This window comes from Mus pahari, chromosome 2 (assembly GCF_900095145.1).
Source record: "Mus pahari chromosome 2, PAHARI_EIJ_v1.1, whole genome shotgun sequence".
NCBI classification, from domain to species: Eukaryota; Metazoa; Chordata; class Mammalia; order Rodentia; family Muridae; genus Mus; species Mus pahari.
In genome coordinates, this window is record NC_034591.1 from 162,717,208 (window position 1) to 162,737,222 (window position 20,015).

The following is a 20,015-nucleotide window of genomic DNA, read 5'->3' on the forward strand; positions in this document are numbered from 1 at the left end:
AAAGACAATAACATGTACTTTGTGGGAATACTGTAAGAAATAAGTGAGATAATATATAAAATAGGATGTAGCCTTGTTACATAATAAACATTACCATCCCACCCGTCCCTGATAACCCTGTAAACTCTGATAACATTAGTTTACTTTCACCTCTTTAATATAATTTGAGGTACAATGTCTTCAACCTACAAAAGATCTCACAATTGTCTCTGAAAAACAAGGATACCAAGATTATGTGAGGTAAGACACACAGTGCTGCTGGGGTGGATCTCATACATACTGAGAGGTCTTTGATCCACCCCAGAACTTGCTTACTGTCCTCTGGCCTGGGAAACAAATTAGATTTTAATATTAGCTTCAAGAAGGTCAGAGGTTAGTGGAGAGCCCACATCTGCCACAGTCCCCACTGGTTCAAAGTAGAAGCTGCAGCTTTGTGAATGGGACTGGCTGGCTTCTGAGGTTAACAAGCCCCCTGTGAAAACATAAAGGGTCCATACCCCCTCCAGGGGAGCTTGCACACTATAGTCAAGCAGAGAAAAAAAGCAGAACTCAATCACATAATCCCACTGGCATTCCACTGCGTATTACTCTCCCTAATGCTTTCATTTAGTTCTTTCACTTCCTTTAAGCCTTTCTCCCCTCAAAGGATTTTCCTCTTAAAATTTGCATTTGAATAATGACTCTTCATAGGAGAGAAACTTTGGCCCAGACTTTGCCTTTCAGTAACACGGAGTGGGTTAGAATCCTGCAGAGACAGGTCCACCTCCTGCAGGCTCAAGGAAGATGTGTGGCCATGGTTGTGCAGCAAATGTTCTGTAACTGCAGGGAGTGGCATCTTCACTCAAACACAGGTCTCTCTCTTCTTTTATGTCTCTTCCTCTGTGCTCCCTTTTCTCCTCTTAGGTCTCTTCCTTGGTGCTCCCTTTATCTCTTTTCTTTCTTTTTATTTTATTTCATTTTTAATTTAATTTTTGCATTCCATATTCCATTCCCCAGCCCCCCATCCACCCTCCAACTGCTCCACATCCTACACCTCCTCCCCACTCCACCCCACCTCCACGTGGATGCCCTCAACCCCCACCCCACCTGACCTCTAAACTTCCTGGGGCCTCCAGTCTCTTGAGGGTTAGGTGCATCATCTCTGAATGAACACAGACCCAGAAGTCCTCTGCTGTAAGTGTATTGGGGGCCTCATATCAGCTGGTATATGCTGTTTGATAGTCCAGTGTTTGAGAGCTCTCCAAGATCCAGATTAATTGAGACTGCTGGTCCTCCTGCAGGATTGCCCTTCTCCTCAGCTTCTTTCAGCCTTCCCTAATTCAACAACAGGGGTCAGCTGCTTCTGTCCATTGGTTGGGTGCAAATATCTGCATCTGAATCTTTCAGCTGATTGTTGGGTCTTTTGGAGGAGAGTCATGATAGGTCCCTTTTTGTGAGTGCTGAAGTGCCCAAGTGAGGACACCTTGGTACCACTTGGAAGAGAGAAGAACAGCTGGGGAAATCACCGTCCCTGACCTCAAGCTTTACTACAGAGCACTAGTGATAAAAACTGCATGGTACTGGTACAGAGACAGACATGTTGATCAATGGAATAGAATTAAAGACCCAGAAATAAAACCACACACTTAAAGTCACTTGATCTTCGACAAAGACTCCAAAAATATACAGTGGAACAAAGAAAGCATCTTCAATAAATGGTGCTGGTCTAACTGGCTGTCTGAATGTAGAAGTATGAAAATAGACCCATATTTGTCACCTTGTACAAAGCTCAAGTCCAAGTGGATCAAGGACATCAACATAAAACCAGATACACTTAATCTAATAGAAGAGAAAGTGGGAAAGAGCCTTGAACTCATCGGCACAGTGAGACATTTCCTAAACAGAATTTCAATGGCTCATGCTCTAAGATCAACAATTGATAAATGGGACCTCATGAAACTGGAAAGCTTCTGTAAGGCAAAGAACATAGTAGATGAGACAAATTGGCAACCTACAGATTGGGGAAAAAAAATCTTCACTAACCCCACATCCGATAGAGGGCTAATATCCAAAATATATAAAGAACTCAAGAAGTTAATCACCAAAAAACCAAACAACTCAATAAAAAAACAGAACTAAAGAGAGAGTTCACAACTGAGGAATCTCGAATGGCTGAGAAGCACCTAAAGAAATGTTCAAAGTCCTTAGTGATCAGAGAAATGCAAATCAAAATGACCCTGAGATCCCACCTTACACCAATCAGAATGGCTAAGATCAAAACAGCAGGTAACAACACTTGTTGGAGAGGATGTGGAAAAAGAGGAACACTCCTCCATTGCTGGTGGGATTGCAAACTGGTACAACTTGTCTGGAAATCATTCTGGAGGTTCCTCAGAAAATTGGAAATAGATCTACCTAAAGACCCAGCTATACCACTCTTGGGAATATACCCAAAAGATGTTCCACCATGCCACAGGGGCACATGCTCCACTATGTTCTTAGTGGCCTTATTTGTGATAGCCAGAAGCTGGAAACAACCTAGATGTCCCACAACAGAAGAATGGATATAGAACATGTGGTTCATTTATACAATGGAATACTACTCAGCTACTAAGAATGAGAACACCCTGAGTTTTGCAGGCAAATGGATGGAACTAGAAAATATCATCCTGAGTGAGGTGACTCAGACCCAAAAGGACATGCATGGTATGTACTCGCTAATAAGTGGATATTAGCCCAAAAAACCTGTACAGAATACCCAAGATACAGTCCACAGTACTCAAAAAGCTCAACAAGCTGAAGTGCTCAAGTGAGGACACCTCAGTCCCACTTGGGAGAGAGAAGAAAGCAATCAAAAGAAGAAAGCAATCAAAAGAAGAAAGAGGAAAAGTGGACGGGGGTCCGGGAGCGGGTAATTGGTCATCTGGTATTGGGTGAGGGAAAATGATTGAAGCACTGAGGGTCAGCAGAAAAAATGTAAAGAGGCAACCTCAGGAAATAGGAGGTTGGGGGAACCCCCAGACTGCACCAGAGACCTGGGAGGTCAGAGACTCCCAAGACTCAAGGGGAGGGACCTTAGATGAAATGCTGGACAGTGGGGAGAGGGAACTTATAGAGCTCATCTCCAGCAGGAAGACAGGACATCAAGTGAGGGATGGGGTTCCCATCCCACAGTCACATCTCTGACCCATAATTGTTCCTGTTTAAAAGAATTACAGGGGTGGAAATGGAGAGGAACCTGAGGAAAAGAAGGTCCAGAGACAGGCCCAAAGTGGGATCCAACTCAAGGAGAGGTCCCAAGGCCTGACACTATTACTGAGGCTATGGAGTGCTCACAAAAAGGGATCTATCATGACTGCCCTCCAAAAGTCCCTTGCTCTTCTCAAGTCTCTTCCTTTCTCCTCTTAGGTCTCTTCCTGGGTGCTCCCTTTCTCCTCTCAGCTCTTTTCCTCGGTGCTCCCTTTCTTCCCTTTTGGGTTCATAAAAATCCCTGGAAGTGATGCATATTCAGAACTGGCAATCCAAGTGCTTGATGATAGAGAAAATGAACAGGAATGAAGCCATCAAATAGAGTTTGCTGCTTACAAGTTCTAGACAAGTCCACCCACCTTCTAGAGCTGCTTCTGAGTCCTTCCTTCTCTGGCATGGGGCCAGGCCAGGGACACTGTGGCTTCCACAACATGGTGCACAGCAGCTGCTCCTGACTGGGTGTTGGAGAGTGTGGAATGGTATGGACACAAGTGTCTGTCTCTGTCTGTCTGTCTGTCTGTCTGTCTGTCTGTCTGTCTGTCTGTCTGTCTCTCTCTCTCTCTCTCTCTCTCTCTGTGTGTGTGTGTGTGTGTGTGTGTGTGTGTGTGCACACGCGCGCATTTAAAAGAGGCAGCCCTTGGCTCCTATGTTTGGGCAGCTGGCTTGTTATTCCCATAGCAGTAGCACAGAACTGCACACCCCTTTCTGGGCTCTGCCACCTGTGACTGTCATTTTCAGGTAAATTAAACCAAGACCAGGCCTTGGCACTTCTGTTTCTTCAAGGATGCAGGGTAGCCCACAAAAGGCAACTAAAGGAAACAGACAGGGGCCAGAAAAAGATGCTGAGGAGGGCAAGAGTGAGAATGTAACTGAACTTTCCAGGTGGTTGCTCTTATAGGCTCCATTTCTCGAGCCCCCTCTGTGGTTTGTTTAGCAATGGAAAAATGAGAAGTGGCTTTCAATTCTATAGAACAGCCACAGAGTTTAGGGGTTTTCTTGAGGTTATACTTAAGACAAAGCTGCCATACGTCATTTCTGATGGTTTACTACAATGGATATTTTAGTAACTGTATTTATAACATGTCCTCTAGTTCAGACAGTCTTGGTGAGATTCTATTTCCACAAGAAGAAAATAAATGATTTACTCTCAAAATATAGCATCCCAAACTCACGAAAGCCTGAAATGGTACAGAGATTCTTGGTGGAAAAACAAGATGTCAAGATTTCTATTTTAAGGCGTGGACCATAGTAATGACAAAATGAGACATACAACATGGTGCCATTTCTGGAGAAGTGTTAAATAGGTGGGAGTGTAATGTGCTCTGTTCTCTGCATTTCCTCCTCCACTCCACCCCAGAACTAGACTTGTGATTTTCCCCACCGATCTACTTCTTATGGCCTGAACAATAACCAAGAATAGCAGCAGCATTAGTAGTAGTCACAATTAACAGTACATGCCAGATATATATATATATATATATATATATATATATATATATATATATGATTTATTTGTTTGTTGGTTTATTTATTTATTATATGTAAGTACACTGTAGCTGTCTCCCAGAAGAGTGAGTCAGATCGTTACAGATGGTTGTGAGCCACCATGTGGTTGCTGGGATTCGAACTCAGGACCTTTGGAAGAGCAGTCGGGTGCTCTTACCCGCTGAGCCATCTCACCAGCCCCAGACATATATTTTTATGGCTTGTTTGCCACTTACAATAATTCCACGAGACCAAAACATTACAAGTAATTTTTAAACCTGATTTTTCAGTGATTCATTTCAATCATAAAAGCATGCTACTACCAATACTTTATTTACTTATTTGTGTGTTTATTTTTGAGACAGGATGTCACTAAGTTGTCTGTTATGCTGGCCTGGTACTCAGTATGTAGCCCAGGCTGTCCTCATGGCAATCCTCCTAACCTAGCCTCTATTATACTAAGATTATAGATGTATACCACCAAGCCTGGCTATATAGTCAAATTTTCCCTGAAATTTGCACATCCCTTAAAAAGCTACAGAAAGTATCACCACCACCAAATTCCAAGCCACCACGAAAGCACTACACTCAGAACCATGGATTGAGGCTTCTGTTCTTTTGTGTTCATGGCTTAGATCAAGACTACAGGCTTCACATTTCCTCCTTTATCAAAGAACTAGGTAAATAGTCTCAGAGCTCCTAAAAAATTGAAACTTCTAGATATCTTCATCAACCAATGACATCACAAATGACCAAAAAAACACAGAGTAAACAATCAAGAAAAAGGGATGCCATGTTATCCATGAAAAAAACACTAGTGGATTCTCTAATTTGAAGAGATAACTAGAATGTTCAGCTGTACACAGTGATTTAGTGCCAGCATGAGAGACTGTTATTGTCAAAGGAAGCATTTTAAACACCTTTGATTTATGCAAAATAAAAACAAAAGATCAAGATTATCTGAAGTGATTCCCCTGATCTATGCCCCGCCCACACCCCAGGTCTCCTGTTATGTGAAGCAGCAGCCACCTTTGAAGGCAGACAAACACATCACTGCATGTCCAGGACATCCTTCCCTTCCCTTTCCTTTCAGCTAAAACTATAAGGTGAAAGCTGAGCATGCTCAGAGGTGCTTTTGTCTGCCATTCTCCAGGACCTTGAACTTAGCACTTTCCAAAAATGTCTCTTTTTATGGTTTAAGAGGGAGAGAGGAGAGGAAAGAAGACAAAGAGAAAGGGAAGAAGAGAGAGAAGTCAGAGGCAGAGGAACAAAGGAGTGAGAGTAAGAGGGTAAGAATAGAGCAAGTCCTTGCTTCTTAATCACAAGCTTAAACTGAGCATGATGAGGAATGTGCTCAGTTCTACATGAGCATGTACATGTATCGGCTCCTGATGAGATCCCTGTGCTTCCCATTGAGAGAGAGGGTTGATTTGTAAGTGATTCCTTTGCTTCCCTTGCCTGCAGTACACAATGACCTTCCATCCTTTATTTCATGGCCATGCTCCTTTTGGCTTTGGCCTTACTAAGACTCAGACCCACTGTGTTCAGTTACACACCCACTTCACAGTTGTGTTAAATACTCAGTGTTAAAACTGAAACTCACCCTTCAGTTAGTCAGCCCTCAAACCCTGGGGGAGACTTTAGCAGAGACCAGAACAACAACACCACCAAATCACCTACCCACTGTCTTGAGTGATACAGGGTATGTGCTATTCTGAGTCACCAACCTTAGTTAATGCAGTTTCCATGACAGTAGATATTAACAAGGATGACAATTCTTCAGTACGATTAGAGTCAGAACTTTCTTCAACGTCCATCTGAGTACTTTTTAAATAAATTACACTTTCAGCAAGAATCCTGCTATGTCACTTTTCCAGTATCTCCTCTCCCTGTGCGCTGGTTAGTTCTTGTTGTCAACTGAGGGAACCGTGAAGGAGGGAGCCTCAGTTAGGGAAGCACCACCATTAGATTAGTCCATGGGAATGTCTGTGGGCATTTTCTTTTCTTTCTTTCTTTCTTTCCTTTCCTTTCTTTCTTTCTTTTTTAATTGATTTTTTCTTTTTTCTTTTTCTTTCTTTTTTTGGTTTTTCGAGACAGGGTTTCTCTGTGCAGTCCTGGCTGTCCTGGAACTCACTCTGTAGACCAGGCTGGCCTCGAACTCAGAAATCCACCTGCCTCTGCCTCCCAAGTGCTGGGATTACAGGCGTGCACCACCACTGCCCGGTGGGCATGTTCTTAACTATTGGTGTGAGAGGGCACATTCCACTATGGGTGGTGCCACTCTTAGACAGGTAGTCCTGGAAGGCGTAAGGAAGGTAGCAGAGAAAGTCTTGAAGAACAAGACAGTTCTCCATAAGCGGCATTCTCCATGGTCTCTGATCCAGTTCTTGCCTGTCTGCCCTGGTTTTCCTAATGATGGACTCTAAGGTATAAGCCAAATATACCCTTTCCTCCTCAAAAGGATTTTGGTCAGTGTTTTTACCATAGTAACAGGAAACTGAACTAGAATACCCTGGGTATATTACTTACCCTTGTAACCTGGTTCTTCATTCTCCACCAGGTGATACCTGGCTACCCTGGCCAGTCTTCAGCCACAGCCCATATTTCATTTAGACAGAATTCTTTATGTACAAGGTTTTCGTACAGGGGCTTTCTAATCCCAATCCTTACTATGAGCTCTGGGTCTTGGCTATAAATTTCCACTCACAGCTATAGTCAGGGTTAAACCCAAGCCCTCTTTCTTACTACAAAATGCCTTTGTAGTAATTCCTGAACATATCTCAACAGACCTGCCCAACCTTAAAGATAGTCTTCCTTCCCATGCTTCACAAGTATTATATGAATAGATTTTCTTTCACACACACTTTAAGATCAATAAAGCCTAGTAACCCAAGCAGTAGTCTAAAAGTCCTTCCTTTTCCACCTCTCAACCTCTCCTTTTTTATTTTTCTTATTCTCCCGCACTAGACTGGAGTTTGAAATGTTTTGATTTGAAATGTAGACAGCAGGGTGAAGGATGACAACTATATGAATAGCACTGTTTCCCTTTTGAGGATGCTGATGACTAAAATGGACATTATAAGATTCTCCAGCTTTTCTCAGAATCTGTAAACCACATAATCTTTGCCTAAGTGTCAGCTACAGATGGTGAAACCAGCTGTGTGGTGGTTTGAATAAAAATGGCCCCCATTGGGGGGCATAGGGAGTGCACTATTTAGAGGTATGCCCTTGTCAGAGTGGGTGTGGCTTTATCGGAGAAAGTGTGTCAATAAGGTGCAGGCTTAGAGGCTCAAGCCAGGTCTAGTGTGACATTTACTTCCTGTTGTCTGCCAATCCAGATGAGGAACTCTGAGCTACCTCTCCAGCACCATGTCTGCCTGCATACCATGATGCTTCCAACCATGATGATAATGGACTTTGAATTGAAAGGTAGCCCCAATTAAATGTTTTCCTTTATAAGAGTTGCTGTGTCATGGAGTCTCTTCATAGCAGGGAAACCCTAAGACAAGCAGCTAAATGCCACTGTTCAGCAGTACACCAATCACTTATATACACTACCACAGATACCTCCAGAGTATCAACCACACTAACTTAATTTCCTTTTCACATTCAAAACAATAAAGGACGTTGGTGAAGAATTACATATTCCAAGGGCAGATAGAAGTTAAATTCAGATCTTTTGGAATAACAATCCCAAAACAGTTTTCCTTGAAAGAAAAATTTTTTTCTCACTTTTCTAAAATATAGCAAAGACATTGCTTACATTTGAAAAGATTATAAGCTAACCATAAACCAAAAAAAGTTAGAGCCCTCTTTAATGCACTGCCTTGAACCCACAAGCACCTCCTCCTCACTGTGTCAGCAGCAAAGTCTCTCCAGGGGTCAGACTTGGATGCTGCCTTTCCCAGTTCCATGGTTCTGATGGGAGGTGGGGCTGTTTTGAGAATCCAGTGGTACATTTCTAAGTTCAGCCCCTCTAGAAACCCAAATTCACCTTTCACACCCAACTCTGTAGCTCTGGTAAATGTTTCTTCCAGAAACTTCAAACCCTTAAAATTTCCTCTTTCTTACAAAGAAACCTTTACTTAGATTATCACACAGAACAGTGGAAATAAGACTGGGAGACCACAGGGGAGAAAGAGGTTCCGTTCTCTTAACCATTTCAAAAATCAAAAGCTAGACCTAGAAGGGGACAAAACACTAAGGTAGTTTTATAGTTTTACAAAGTTCAGGCTGTAAAGTATGAAGACCTGAGTTCAATTTGCAACACATAAAAAGAGCTGAGCACAGTAGCACATGTGTGTAATCCTAGAGACAGAGGTTCTGGGGCTCACTGGCCAGAGTCTATTCAAACAGACAAGCTTTAGGTTCAGTCAGAGACCCTGACTCATAAAGTAAGTAAAGGGACACTAGAAAAGATATTTGATGTCCACATCTGGCATCCATACATATGTGCATACATGTTCATGCATGGATGGACACACACACACACACACACACACACACACACCAAGAAATATAAACTGAGTCGGAGAAGATCATGGTCCTGCCATGTCAAAACTCAATAAAATTGGTCTTCATTAATTTAGTCAAAGGATCTACTTAGATTTTCTCTACAATTAGTTTAGTTGTCATTCCTGGTTTTTAATTCTTTCTATAAGGAATGATAAAAATTCAGTTTTGTCTTTCAGCCACAGTCCCACCATAGTACTTGGCAGGTGCCAGTTACTGTATTGAGTGTTCCCACCTTCTTTTCATGTTAACCCCGATATGACAGGATCAGGGGCTGTTCCTGCTACTAAAGCATAGACCCTTCATTTGGGTCTGCAGATACCCAATGGGTATCTTAAACAGGTGAAAGCCAGACATCTCTGCCCTCTTTTCAAATGGTAACTTTGCTTCCTCAAATGTTAGGAAGCTCGGTTATGAACATAGATAGATTAATTGCATATGGGGTGTCTCATAGATATAAAATCACAGTGCTTACCTCAAAAGGAATAATAAGAGCCAGCTAATTCTCGAAGACAAATATGAGTGACTCTGGCTAGGTCACATTTGGTTACCCCAAATAACATATTCCAATATGGTAACAGTTTGGTGAAGTTTTCATACTAACATAACAAAGAAAGTCATAAATCAAAGCATCTTTCAAGTACATTAGTAGAAAACATCAGGTAGGCAAATTACAGCAAAGTGGGGACATCTTTGCTATTGGCCTTGGATGCTGTCTGACAATATGCTTAGCCTTTGAGTTGGTGTGTACCAGTGGTCTGTTGGAACACTGCAAAAAGGACTTATCTAATAGTCACAATAGATTTTAGGTAAAACACAGAGGTGAGTGCTTAACTATGATTTCGAAGACAAAACATAGCCCTAAATAATTTAGCCTTTGGATCTGTAACATTCAAGCTGTCCACAGTCACCAAAGTTTTTAGTCATCCAACCAGCCTTGTACAATGTACACAGATACAGCTTTCCATCCACCCCCAGGACTTCAGTTCACAATGTCTAAACAATGTTAATAATGCAAGGTTAATTAGCCCTAACTGTTGCTGGCTTTCCTCATCCCTCTTCAAGACTGAAGAGTCATATCACAGTTAACTGGGACCCTGTTGTAAGTTCTGTATTGTTAACAGGCATGTATGGCTATTAATGGCATTATACTTTTAGTCTTAGTCTGAAACAAAACAAAACAAAACAAAACAAAACAGAACCACAGACTGGATAGTTTATGAAGAACAAAAATCTGTTTTGTTTTTCTTTTTTTGTTTTTTTCCTTCATGGAGCCTGCAAAGACCAAGATCAGCACCAACACTGGTATCTGGTGATGTTCTTTGTGCTCTGGAGAGGTGAGTTCACCAGAGCCTCTTTTACAGAGGCATCAACAGCTGGGTATAGTGGCTCATACCTGTAATCCCTGTACTCAGGAAACTGAGGCAGGAGGATTGCTGTGAGTCTGATAGCCTGAACCATGTTATAAAACCTGCCTAAGAAGCTCTACCAACACCAACTCCCCTAAACCTCTATTTTTAAATCCTTCTACAGCGTAAGGCTCACCTAAATTTGAGTGCTGGGACTCAAATACTAATTAACTAGTATAGTTTATCATTTTTTCATTATCATTTTATGATTTGGTAGGTCTACTAAGATTTTCCATACATATGATTCCAAGTTCTGAAAGACCTTTTAATGAGCATCCCTCAAAAGCCAATATATTAAGGGGTGCTGAGGTCTACACTTTATGCTTTTCCTATGTACAAAGGTGACTCAACATCCAAGTGGGGAACAGTGACAGGAGAGGAGGCTGGTTGACAAGGTCACTGAGCCATGAGATGTCAAACCAGCCAGCCTCTCAGAGATGAACAGCCAGCAGCAGAGTAGATTAGGGTACACAATGGAAAATATAGCTGATACCCAGGAGGAGAGAAGACAGAAAAGTCAACCATGGCTAGAGGGTAGTGCAGGCAGAGTACTGGCAAGACAGGTTGAGGTAACCATGGTGGAGTCTGGGTTTGTTGTTGTCAGAGGTTTTGAGTTGGTCTACAAGGTCTCAAGTAGCCTAGGCTAGTCAAGCTTACAATGTAGCCAAGGCTAGCCTTGAACTCCTGATTCTCCTGCCCCTGGCTCCTGAGTACTAAGATTATAGGTAAGCACCACCATGTAGAGGCTATGTTTGTTTTTGTAACAGAAAAGAGTCATAAAGGGACTTTGTCCAAGAGACAACTGCTACTCCAGCAGCCCATCAGCACTGCTGGGTGTTGACTCAGGCTCATGTTGAGGGTGATTAGAGGAAGAGATGATGAGCACCAGAAAGCAGACCAGGGTTAGCTTGGAAATTCTGCAACATGGGATTGAAGAGCAGATAAAATATTCATATGCTATTATCATAAGAACCAGTGAGACAAGAATGAGATAAGATGTGGGTGTTAAGTATCTTAATGAGCTTCAATCTTTTATGAATTGAAAATTAACTTGAAAAACACAATAGGTTTTTACTGATGAGAGCATTAAAATTTCCAAAATATGAATCTTTGGAGGGTGGAGAGATGGCTTAGTAATTAAGAACATGCATATTACAGACACACAGACACACACATACACACACACAGAGAGAGAGAGAGAGAGAGAGAGAGAGAGAGAGAGAGAGAGAGAGAGAGAGAGAGAGACCACACACTAAATCTCAAATATTAAGAATTTCTTCTGATAGGGTCGATAACATGTATTTTTAGTATAGCACTTATGTGTCAAGGTGCTTGTTGCTATTCATTCTAACTGTTAGCTCCTGAGAGGTCCTTGAGGTTGCCAGAACAGAGAGCACCACTCCAAATGACAGATCCAAACCACACGAACAGCCTCAGATGAGAATGGAGTTGTGCGATAGCACAATGCCTTCCTCTGACATTATGTGTTCTCTTCTGTGACCACGCACTCTTCTCTCTCACCATATACTCCCTGTTTCTCTTCATTTCCATCCATCCATAGTAGTAAACCCCCAAATATTAATGAATTTGTGCAATGGGGTCACAGTTACATGCAAATATATACCACCTTTGCAGATAAACCCTAGCACTAAGAAAAAAAAAACCCACTGCCAACTACACTGTAATATTTCTGAAGCTTACTAAGAAACTTGTGATGGATACAGTTAAGCTAGTGAGGAAAATACAATATTAGTACTGTCTGGGCAAACCAGCAAAGTGTACTTTTGGTTACTATTTAGTGACTGTCTACCATGTATCCTAAGATAATTCATGTGACCCTGAGCATGTTCCCACAAGATGGACACTATTAATATTTCTCTTTTGTAAGAGAAAATTGTGGCATTCATGGCCCAGTACTTTGTTCTAAGTTCTGACAAGAAGTTAAAAATGAGAGGCAGAATACAAATCCAGCTTGTGCCTTTGCTACACACAGTCTGCTGTTCCTCCAATCATTGTCAGTAAAACTATCTCCATCTTCCTAAGATGCCTGAAGTTGGGATGCATCACTCTGGAGAACAAACATATCAGGTACACATGCTGAGTTGGATTCAAGCTTAGAGTACCAAGACATACCTGATCAATTCAGGAAATGAAGAGACCGCCTACTACAACTTTATTATGAAGAGTGACAAGTTACTCACATAACAATATTCAATTTGACAGGAAAAGTACCAGGAACAGAGTCAGGCCTTAGAAACATTACATGAAAGGAATAAATGTATTATCTAACATTTAAATAACAGCTAAAGTTTGCCAAGCACATAGCAGGGGCCAGAAACTGCTCCGAACACATCACTTTTTATCTACATTCACATAATTAGGAAGCAAGTATGACTAGGGAAACTGAGGCAAACTAATCAGCAGCAGAACCAGGATGTGAATCTGTGCACTGCTCCAAGCCATCCCTATCCCACTATCCTGAGGGGTCACTGTGTGCTTTCCATCCTGCCCCAGGAAAGCAGCCACGATAAAGGGCCACAGATAGAGAAAGAGTCAGTATGAGCTGGGAAAGGAAAGGAGCTACAAAGGAGAGGTCATACCTGGCCTGGGCTGGAGAGATGCTGCAGACATGAGCGTGGATGCTGAGGGGGTAAGAGGAAGTGCCTGACAGCAGTTCAGGGCTGAGGATGAGCAGACAACAAACTCCCCAATAGCTGTCTCAAAACTGAGCCTACAATCAGAATAAAGATACTAAGACGGAGGTCCAAGCCCTGAAAAGGTGAAAGAAGTGGAATGCCTTATATGACTGATGCTGATTTTTGGCTCCCCTTTTGCTCAGCTTCCTTTGAAGCAAAGTGAACATGCCTGGAAGATTTTGTCTCCTAGGCTTGTCTCATCCTTGCCTGCTGTCATGTGAGGACCATGCCCATTAAGAACATGCAGCAGGTTAAAGAAAATAACTCATCCTCCACTTCCCCCACATACCCAATGTTCATGTTTCTCTAAGAGTTTCAACATGATCAACACCCAGTGTGATGGTTTGTTTATGCTTGGCCTAGGGAGTGGTACTTTAGGACGCATGGCCTTGTTGGAATATGTGTATCACTGTGGGAGTGGACTTTAATACCCTAGTCCTAATTCCTTGAAGTCAGTCTTCCACTAGCAGCCTTCAGATGAAGAGCACTCTCGGCTCTGCCTGCACCATGCCTGTCTGGATGCTGCCATGCTCTTGCCTTGATAGTAATGGACTGAACCTCTGATCCTGTAAGCCAGCCTCAATTAAATATTGTCCTTATAATGCTGCCTTGATCATGGTGTCTGTTCACAGCAGTAAAGCCCTAAGACACCCAGGCACTGCTGGCCACACTACTGGTGGAAGAGGTTACTGTTCCCATCAGTGTTTGTGATGTCTCCTTCATTTGTGATGTCTGTACACATGAAGGTCAGGCTAGTTTATTTTGTCTGTCTTTCCCCTGACCATTTTTACAGTTGACCTTGCTCTGGGGTCTGTGCTATAGACCCAGTCTGCTTACATTTTGGGCAGAGAGAGAAGAAAGTCTCACCCAACCATTACCAAACCAACTTTTCCAATTGTGCTTTCAATTAGAGTTCCTCTAAGCCCTCCTCACCTCAACCACCACACTCAACAGCAAACTCAAAGCCTCTTCCATGGCTTCATGTGTTGAGTTCACTAGTAAGACAAGCAGGACATTAGGTAGCCTGGACTTCCCTGAGCAATACATGCCCTAGCTACATGGTAATCTTCATGGTCTTCAGCCAACACAGATGTCATGAGAAGCCCACACTACTTACAGAAGTTATCAATGTGGAATAGGCCAACTTAATCCCACTCTTAATCAATGGGCAAATACTGAAAGGACTAGCTGTCTACTGAGGTCTATCATTTCCAGCATTGTTGGAAGGGGAGAGAAACAAAAGAGTATTTTTCTAGAAGCTAAAGATTTATTCCATTTTCATGGTACTCTGTGAATTAACCATGGACACATAGGGCATGCAATGAATAGACTGTGCACATGCAAAGATGCTGGCTGGGGAGAAGCTACTGAGATACTGAGGTGGCCCATGCTAGTCCATCAAATTGTGTGCCCAGATGCCCACTGACTTTTGTGAGGAAGACGGACCTTTTCCTAATGCACTCAAAACATGGAAAAGGTGCCATGCACCTAAACATCATGTGGCACCCATGCCTCATGGTTGCAGCTTGCTCCTTTATGAAGAGATGCTTATATGTAGCAGAGGCCCTGGTCTCCTACTGGTTAATACTCCTGGTGTAGTAATGACTTTTTAAACAAAGACTTGTTTACTCTAGCTTCCATCCTCTTGGAAGCAGCTTTCATTTGCTGAAGAGACTAGTATCACATGCCATCACTAAATTTCCAGTCTCTGGGCCATGGGTAAAGTTACCAAACAAAGAACAGCACTGTTTTTCCCCTCCCTCAAAGGTATTTCCCTTACACACTCAGCTCAATGCCTTTCCTTTCTTTCTTTCCTTTGTTCTCATGAGAAACAATCTTTTTGTCTGGCTGTCCTAGACCTCACTTTTGTAGATCAGACTAATCCTGAACTCGACCCACCTTCCTCTGTCTCCTGGGTGCTAAAATTAAAGGCACGAGCCACCACACCCAGGCAGCTCAATGCTCTGTGCAGTGCCATTTACTGTGTCACGTTCAAGTTTTAACTTTCTAAACGTTTAAATCGCTACACTACCTTTATAAACCCTGCTGATTGCAAGGTCTGATTTTTAACAAAATGCATTCTCCCTATCCTAAATTGCATGGAACTAACTAACTATCTTCTGAATGTTATCCAGTGTAACATTTCCATACACAGGAGGTTTTTATACATGGGACTGGACTGTCCTCAAAGATGGCGACTAGTCCAATTTGCCTAGCACTTGGCTTTCAGTGCTAAACTGGAGAAGCCCTGGGAAACTTAGAAGGGAAAGTCAACCCTAATGACATCATACACATCTGGAACTGGGAGTGCAATCATGTGCTAATGGCTAAGCCAAACCTTAATTTCCACAGAATTTAAAGAAAAAGTTAGTTTGGTTTTGCTTTGATATTCATAAGTTTTCTTCTCCCTCTTTCTCCTCTTCCTGTTCCCTGTAAAGTTCAATAAAAAGCAAAACAAAACAAGTGCTTTTCTAGTGGGGGTCACCTATTCTGAACAGATGAAAACTAGAATTTTCTAACCTGTTCTTTGGGGCTGTCTGATAGGTCTTTGCACCTAACCTGATGAGCCAGTAAGGCATTTGCTATAAATGTTTTTTTTGTTTGTTTGTTTAAGTAGCAAAAAGAAAGGGAGGAAAGAAACTTAAGTCTTGCCCGGCGGTGGTGGCGCACATCTTTAATCCCAGCACTTGGGAGGCAGAGGCAGGTGGATTTCTGAGTTCAAGGCCAGCCTGGTCTACTGAGTGTGTCCCAGGACAGCCAGGGCTACACAGAGAAACCCTGTCTCGAAAAACCAAAAAAACAAACAAGCAAGCAAACAAACAAACAAACAAACAAAAAACTTAAGTCTTTAACAAGCACTGGGATGGCAGATTCTCCTCTACACAAGAAATACAATGGTCTGATCTAGTGCACTATATCGCTGACTGGTTGATACTTCAAAACCCAAGTTTGAACCAAGCCTACATCCTTAATTACCAGCAGTCTGATGTCTAGATTTAAAAACACATGTATAAATGCTAAACATAATGACACCTAAACAATCCATCTTAGCTATAGACAACCCAAACCAAACATTATACAACACTAAGATTCCCAAACCCGAACTTTGACACAGTTACCTGTGTATCAGTGAACAAAGGTGTCAGATACTCATTTTCATTTTGAAATACTGGTAGTACTTAAAGTTCATGGAAGTTTTCCCCATAAGCTATTGTTGGGAACCCAAGGCCAAGTGGACCAGTTTATGTTTAGTCAACATGGTGCTGTTACTGATGTCTAGTATACATCAGCTAAAATATGACCGATAGTGTCTTGGGAACCCCCAAGTAAACAGTGAAGTAGTCTGTTATATTTTTTGGCAGAGAGCCACTTCTGTGTGGTCCTAATGTAGCTTTCTTGGTCATGATGCTTTGTCTAGGAATAGAAACCCTAAGATACTAGGGTCTCCACCTCAGGGAAGCCATGGGTAGCAAAGGGCTGGGCTCCCTCCAAGCAGGAAGAAGAGGATCAAAGGCAGCTTCCAGGAATATAGATCACCCAGATCTACATTGCTGGACAATCTGATGCCTCTCAAGTTCCTTCTTCCCTGGCAGGTGTCACAGGCATCACACGGGAAGGGATGAACAGGAAATATTTACTAATATTTGTGTAAAAACCTTACCATCTTTGATGTCACTATAGTTCATGCCCCAAACTGTCTGCACAGAAGAGGAAAAAAGGTTTGTTGAACCTTCTGGCCACTTAATAAGGGGCTGGCTGGATGTAGCAGAGGTTCTAAACCTATGGATCACGACCCCTGGGAGCTGCGTATCAGATATCTGGAATATCAGATACTTATATTACGATTCATAACAGCAAAATTACAGTTATAAAGTAACAACAAAAATAATTTTATAGTGTGGGGGGGTGCAGCATTAGGAAGGGTTGTGAGTCACTGGGCTAGAGGGTGCCTGAAAGATGACACAAACTAAACGCATTTACGAAAAAGCACTAAGGGGCTGGTGAGAAGGCTTAGAATGAAACAGGCCTCTAAACTCGGGGAACAGAGTTCAATTCCCAGACCCCATACAATAGCCAGAAGAGAGCAAACTCCTAGGAGTCATTCTAACTTACACGTACAGGTACGCAAGCACACGTAAGCACGCACACGCATGCACGAACACGTAAACATTTACACGCAAACACGCACGCGCAAGCACATACCCACTCATGCGCATGCGCAGACTAAAGGACTAAATGTAATAATAATAGTATAAAATAAGTATTCAAGTGAGTTTTCTTGATCTTACAGACTGCACTTTCCCTGAAAGAAGGTAGCTTCTCATGTTCTTCATCTGGAGTTCAGGCAGAAAGACCCTTAACTCAGAGCCCGTTCCTCCGGACTCCCACCAACAGATGGCGCTAGGAAGTCCCGCCTACTGGAAAGGCCCCGGATGGGCGGGGTTTCTCGGCTGCGCGCGCAGCTCGCCTTACTCCGCTTGTGCTCTGGGAAGGAGAAGGGCGTGTTTCCGCTTACTCCTCCGCCATGGCTCGTGGTCCCAAGAAACACCTGAAGCGTGTGGCGGCCCCGCGTCATTGGATGCTGGACAAACTGACCGGCGTGTTCGCGCCCCGTCCGTCTGCCGGCCCGCACCGCCTGCGGGAGTGCCTGCCGCTCGCCATCTTCCTGAGGAACAGGCTCAAGTACGCTCTGACCGGCGACGAGGTGAAGAAGATCTGCATGCAGCGGCTCATTAAGGTCGACGGCAAGGTCAGAACCGATGTGGCCTACCCAGCGGGCTTCATGGATGTCATCAGCATCGACAAGAGCGGCGAGAACTTCCGCCTCGTCTATGACACCAAGGGCCGCTTCGCGGTACACCGCATCACGCCCGAGGAGGCCAAGTACAAGCTGTGTAAGGTGAGGAAAGTCTTCGTGGGTACCAAGGGCATCCCGCACCTCGTCACGCACGACGCGCGTACCATCCGCTATCCTGATCCGCTCATCAAGGTCAACGACACCGTGCAGATCTCACTAGACAGCGGAAAAATCATTGATGCCATCAAGTTCGATACCGGCAACCTATGCATGGTCACCGGAGGCGCCAACCTGGGTCGCATCGGCGTCATCACCAACCGCGAGCGCCACCCCGGCTCCTTTGACGTGGTCCACGTGAAAGATGCCAACGGCAATGGCTTCGCTACCCGCCTCTCCAACATCTTCGTGATCGGGAAGGGCAACAAGCCGTGGATCTCCCTTCCCCGAGGAAAAGGAATCCGCCTCACCATCGCCGAAGAGAGAGACAAGAGGCTGGCGGCCAAGCAGAGCGGGTGAAGTGGACTCATGAGGGACATTGTGGGGAAGGGGCGTTTACATTTGTTTATACTTAAAGTTTTTTAAGCAGCATGTTGAATTAAAAAAGGAAGCAAACTTCTTTCTGGTTGCCTATGTCTCTTCCCGTGCCACAGTGTGCCATAATGGGGGAACCACCCAGACGTGTGTTCACCTCATTTTTGAAAAAGAAATGGGTACGTTCAGGGCTTGATTAACCTTGCCGATAACTGAACCAATAGAACTTCATTATTTCTGTAATGCCAGGGTTAGGATTCAATACCTAGAGGTCAATGAAATTAGTAGGAACTTAAGACTTAAAAGTCAGTCTCTCCCCTTCTCAGAGGAGAGGATACGAACCTAACGCGGGGAGGGGAAGCTGGGAGGGGAGGGGGCTGGTATTGCGATGTAACGCGAATAATTTAAAAGTAAATAAAAGCCTCTTTAACATCCAGAAACTTAGTATACTGAGAATCCCAAAAGCTATAAGGTATAGAAATGGGACTACTGTTCTAACTCCCAGAAAAGTAATTTAGCGAAAATGCTGAAACGTCACATCTAATTTAGGAACCTGTAGTTAATTGCCAGCGTAACTATAATTTTCTCTTTTAGAAGTAGCAAATCCAACACAAGACACTAAAGCAAGACTTGTAAAGGAACTAAATATGAAAGAGTTCAGTTGCTTTAATACTAGTAACTTATAAGCAAAGTAAAAATAATTTTTTGTTTTGTTTTTTTCAAGACATGGCTTCTTGTATCCCTGCCTGCCTTGAAACTTGCTCTGCAGACCAGGCTGGCCTTGAACTCAAGAGATCATCCTGCCTCTGCCTCCCCAGTGCTAGGATCAAAGGTGTGAACCACAGATGTTTTAGGTGTGTGCTGCCACCACCTGGCAAATTTATTGGCATTTTAATTGTCAATAAGCCAGAAAAGTTAAATATCTTAAGTTTTGCCCTTTTGCTGGCTAAAAGACAACTTCCAGAACAGTTTTACTAGTATTGATTAGAGAAAATACCTGAATTTCAGATGTTTGTGAACTCCCAGTTAAAGGAAGGTAAGCATTTTTGTTGTTTTTTAAGGTAAGAGGGTTTGTTTTGTTTCTTATTTTAGAGAATTTTTAGTGAATACTGTATACAACCAAGGGTACAAGTTTTTAAGGATTTGTGGGGGACCTGAGCATGTGAATGCAGCTGCCCACAGAGGCCAGAGGTTGGTGGATTCTTCTGAAAGTGGGTTATAAGCAGGTGTGAGCTACCTGTGTGCTTAGAACTAACTTGTGACCACTGCAAAGAGGTGTGTTAACCACTGTACCATCTTTAGACCCAAAGATAAGGATTTTATTTACAGAAAGATGGCTTTACCTTTTTTTTTTTT

General features: G+C 43.0%; 2 protein-coding genes across 3 annotated transcripts in view; one reads left to right on the plus strand and one right to left on the minus strand.

The window, feature by feature from the left end:
- The window catches only part of Tmtc1 (transmembrane O-mannosyltransferase targeting cadherins 1), a 214,994-nt gene that overhangs the window by 115,473 nt on the left and 79,506 nt on the right, over positions 1 to 20,015 (minus strand). The window lies entirely within an intron of this gene.
- Positions 17,808 to 18,744, plus strand: LOC110316184 (40S ribosomal protein S4, X isoform-like). The gene has a single exon (XM_021190286.1). The coding sequence runs from the start codon at positions 17,856 to 17,858 to the stop codon at positions 18,642 to 18,644; it is 789 nt and encodes a 262-aa protein (XP_021045945.1). The 5' UTR covers positions 17,808 to 17,855; the 3' UTR covers positions 18,645 to 18,744.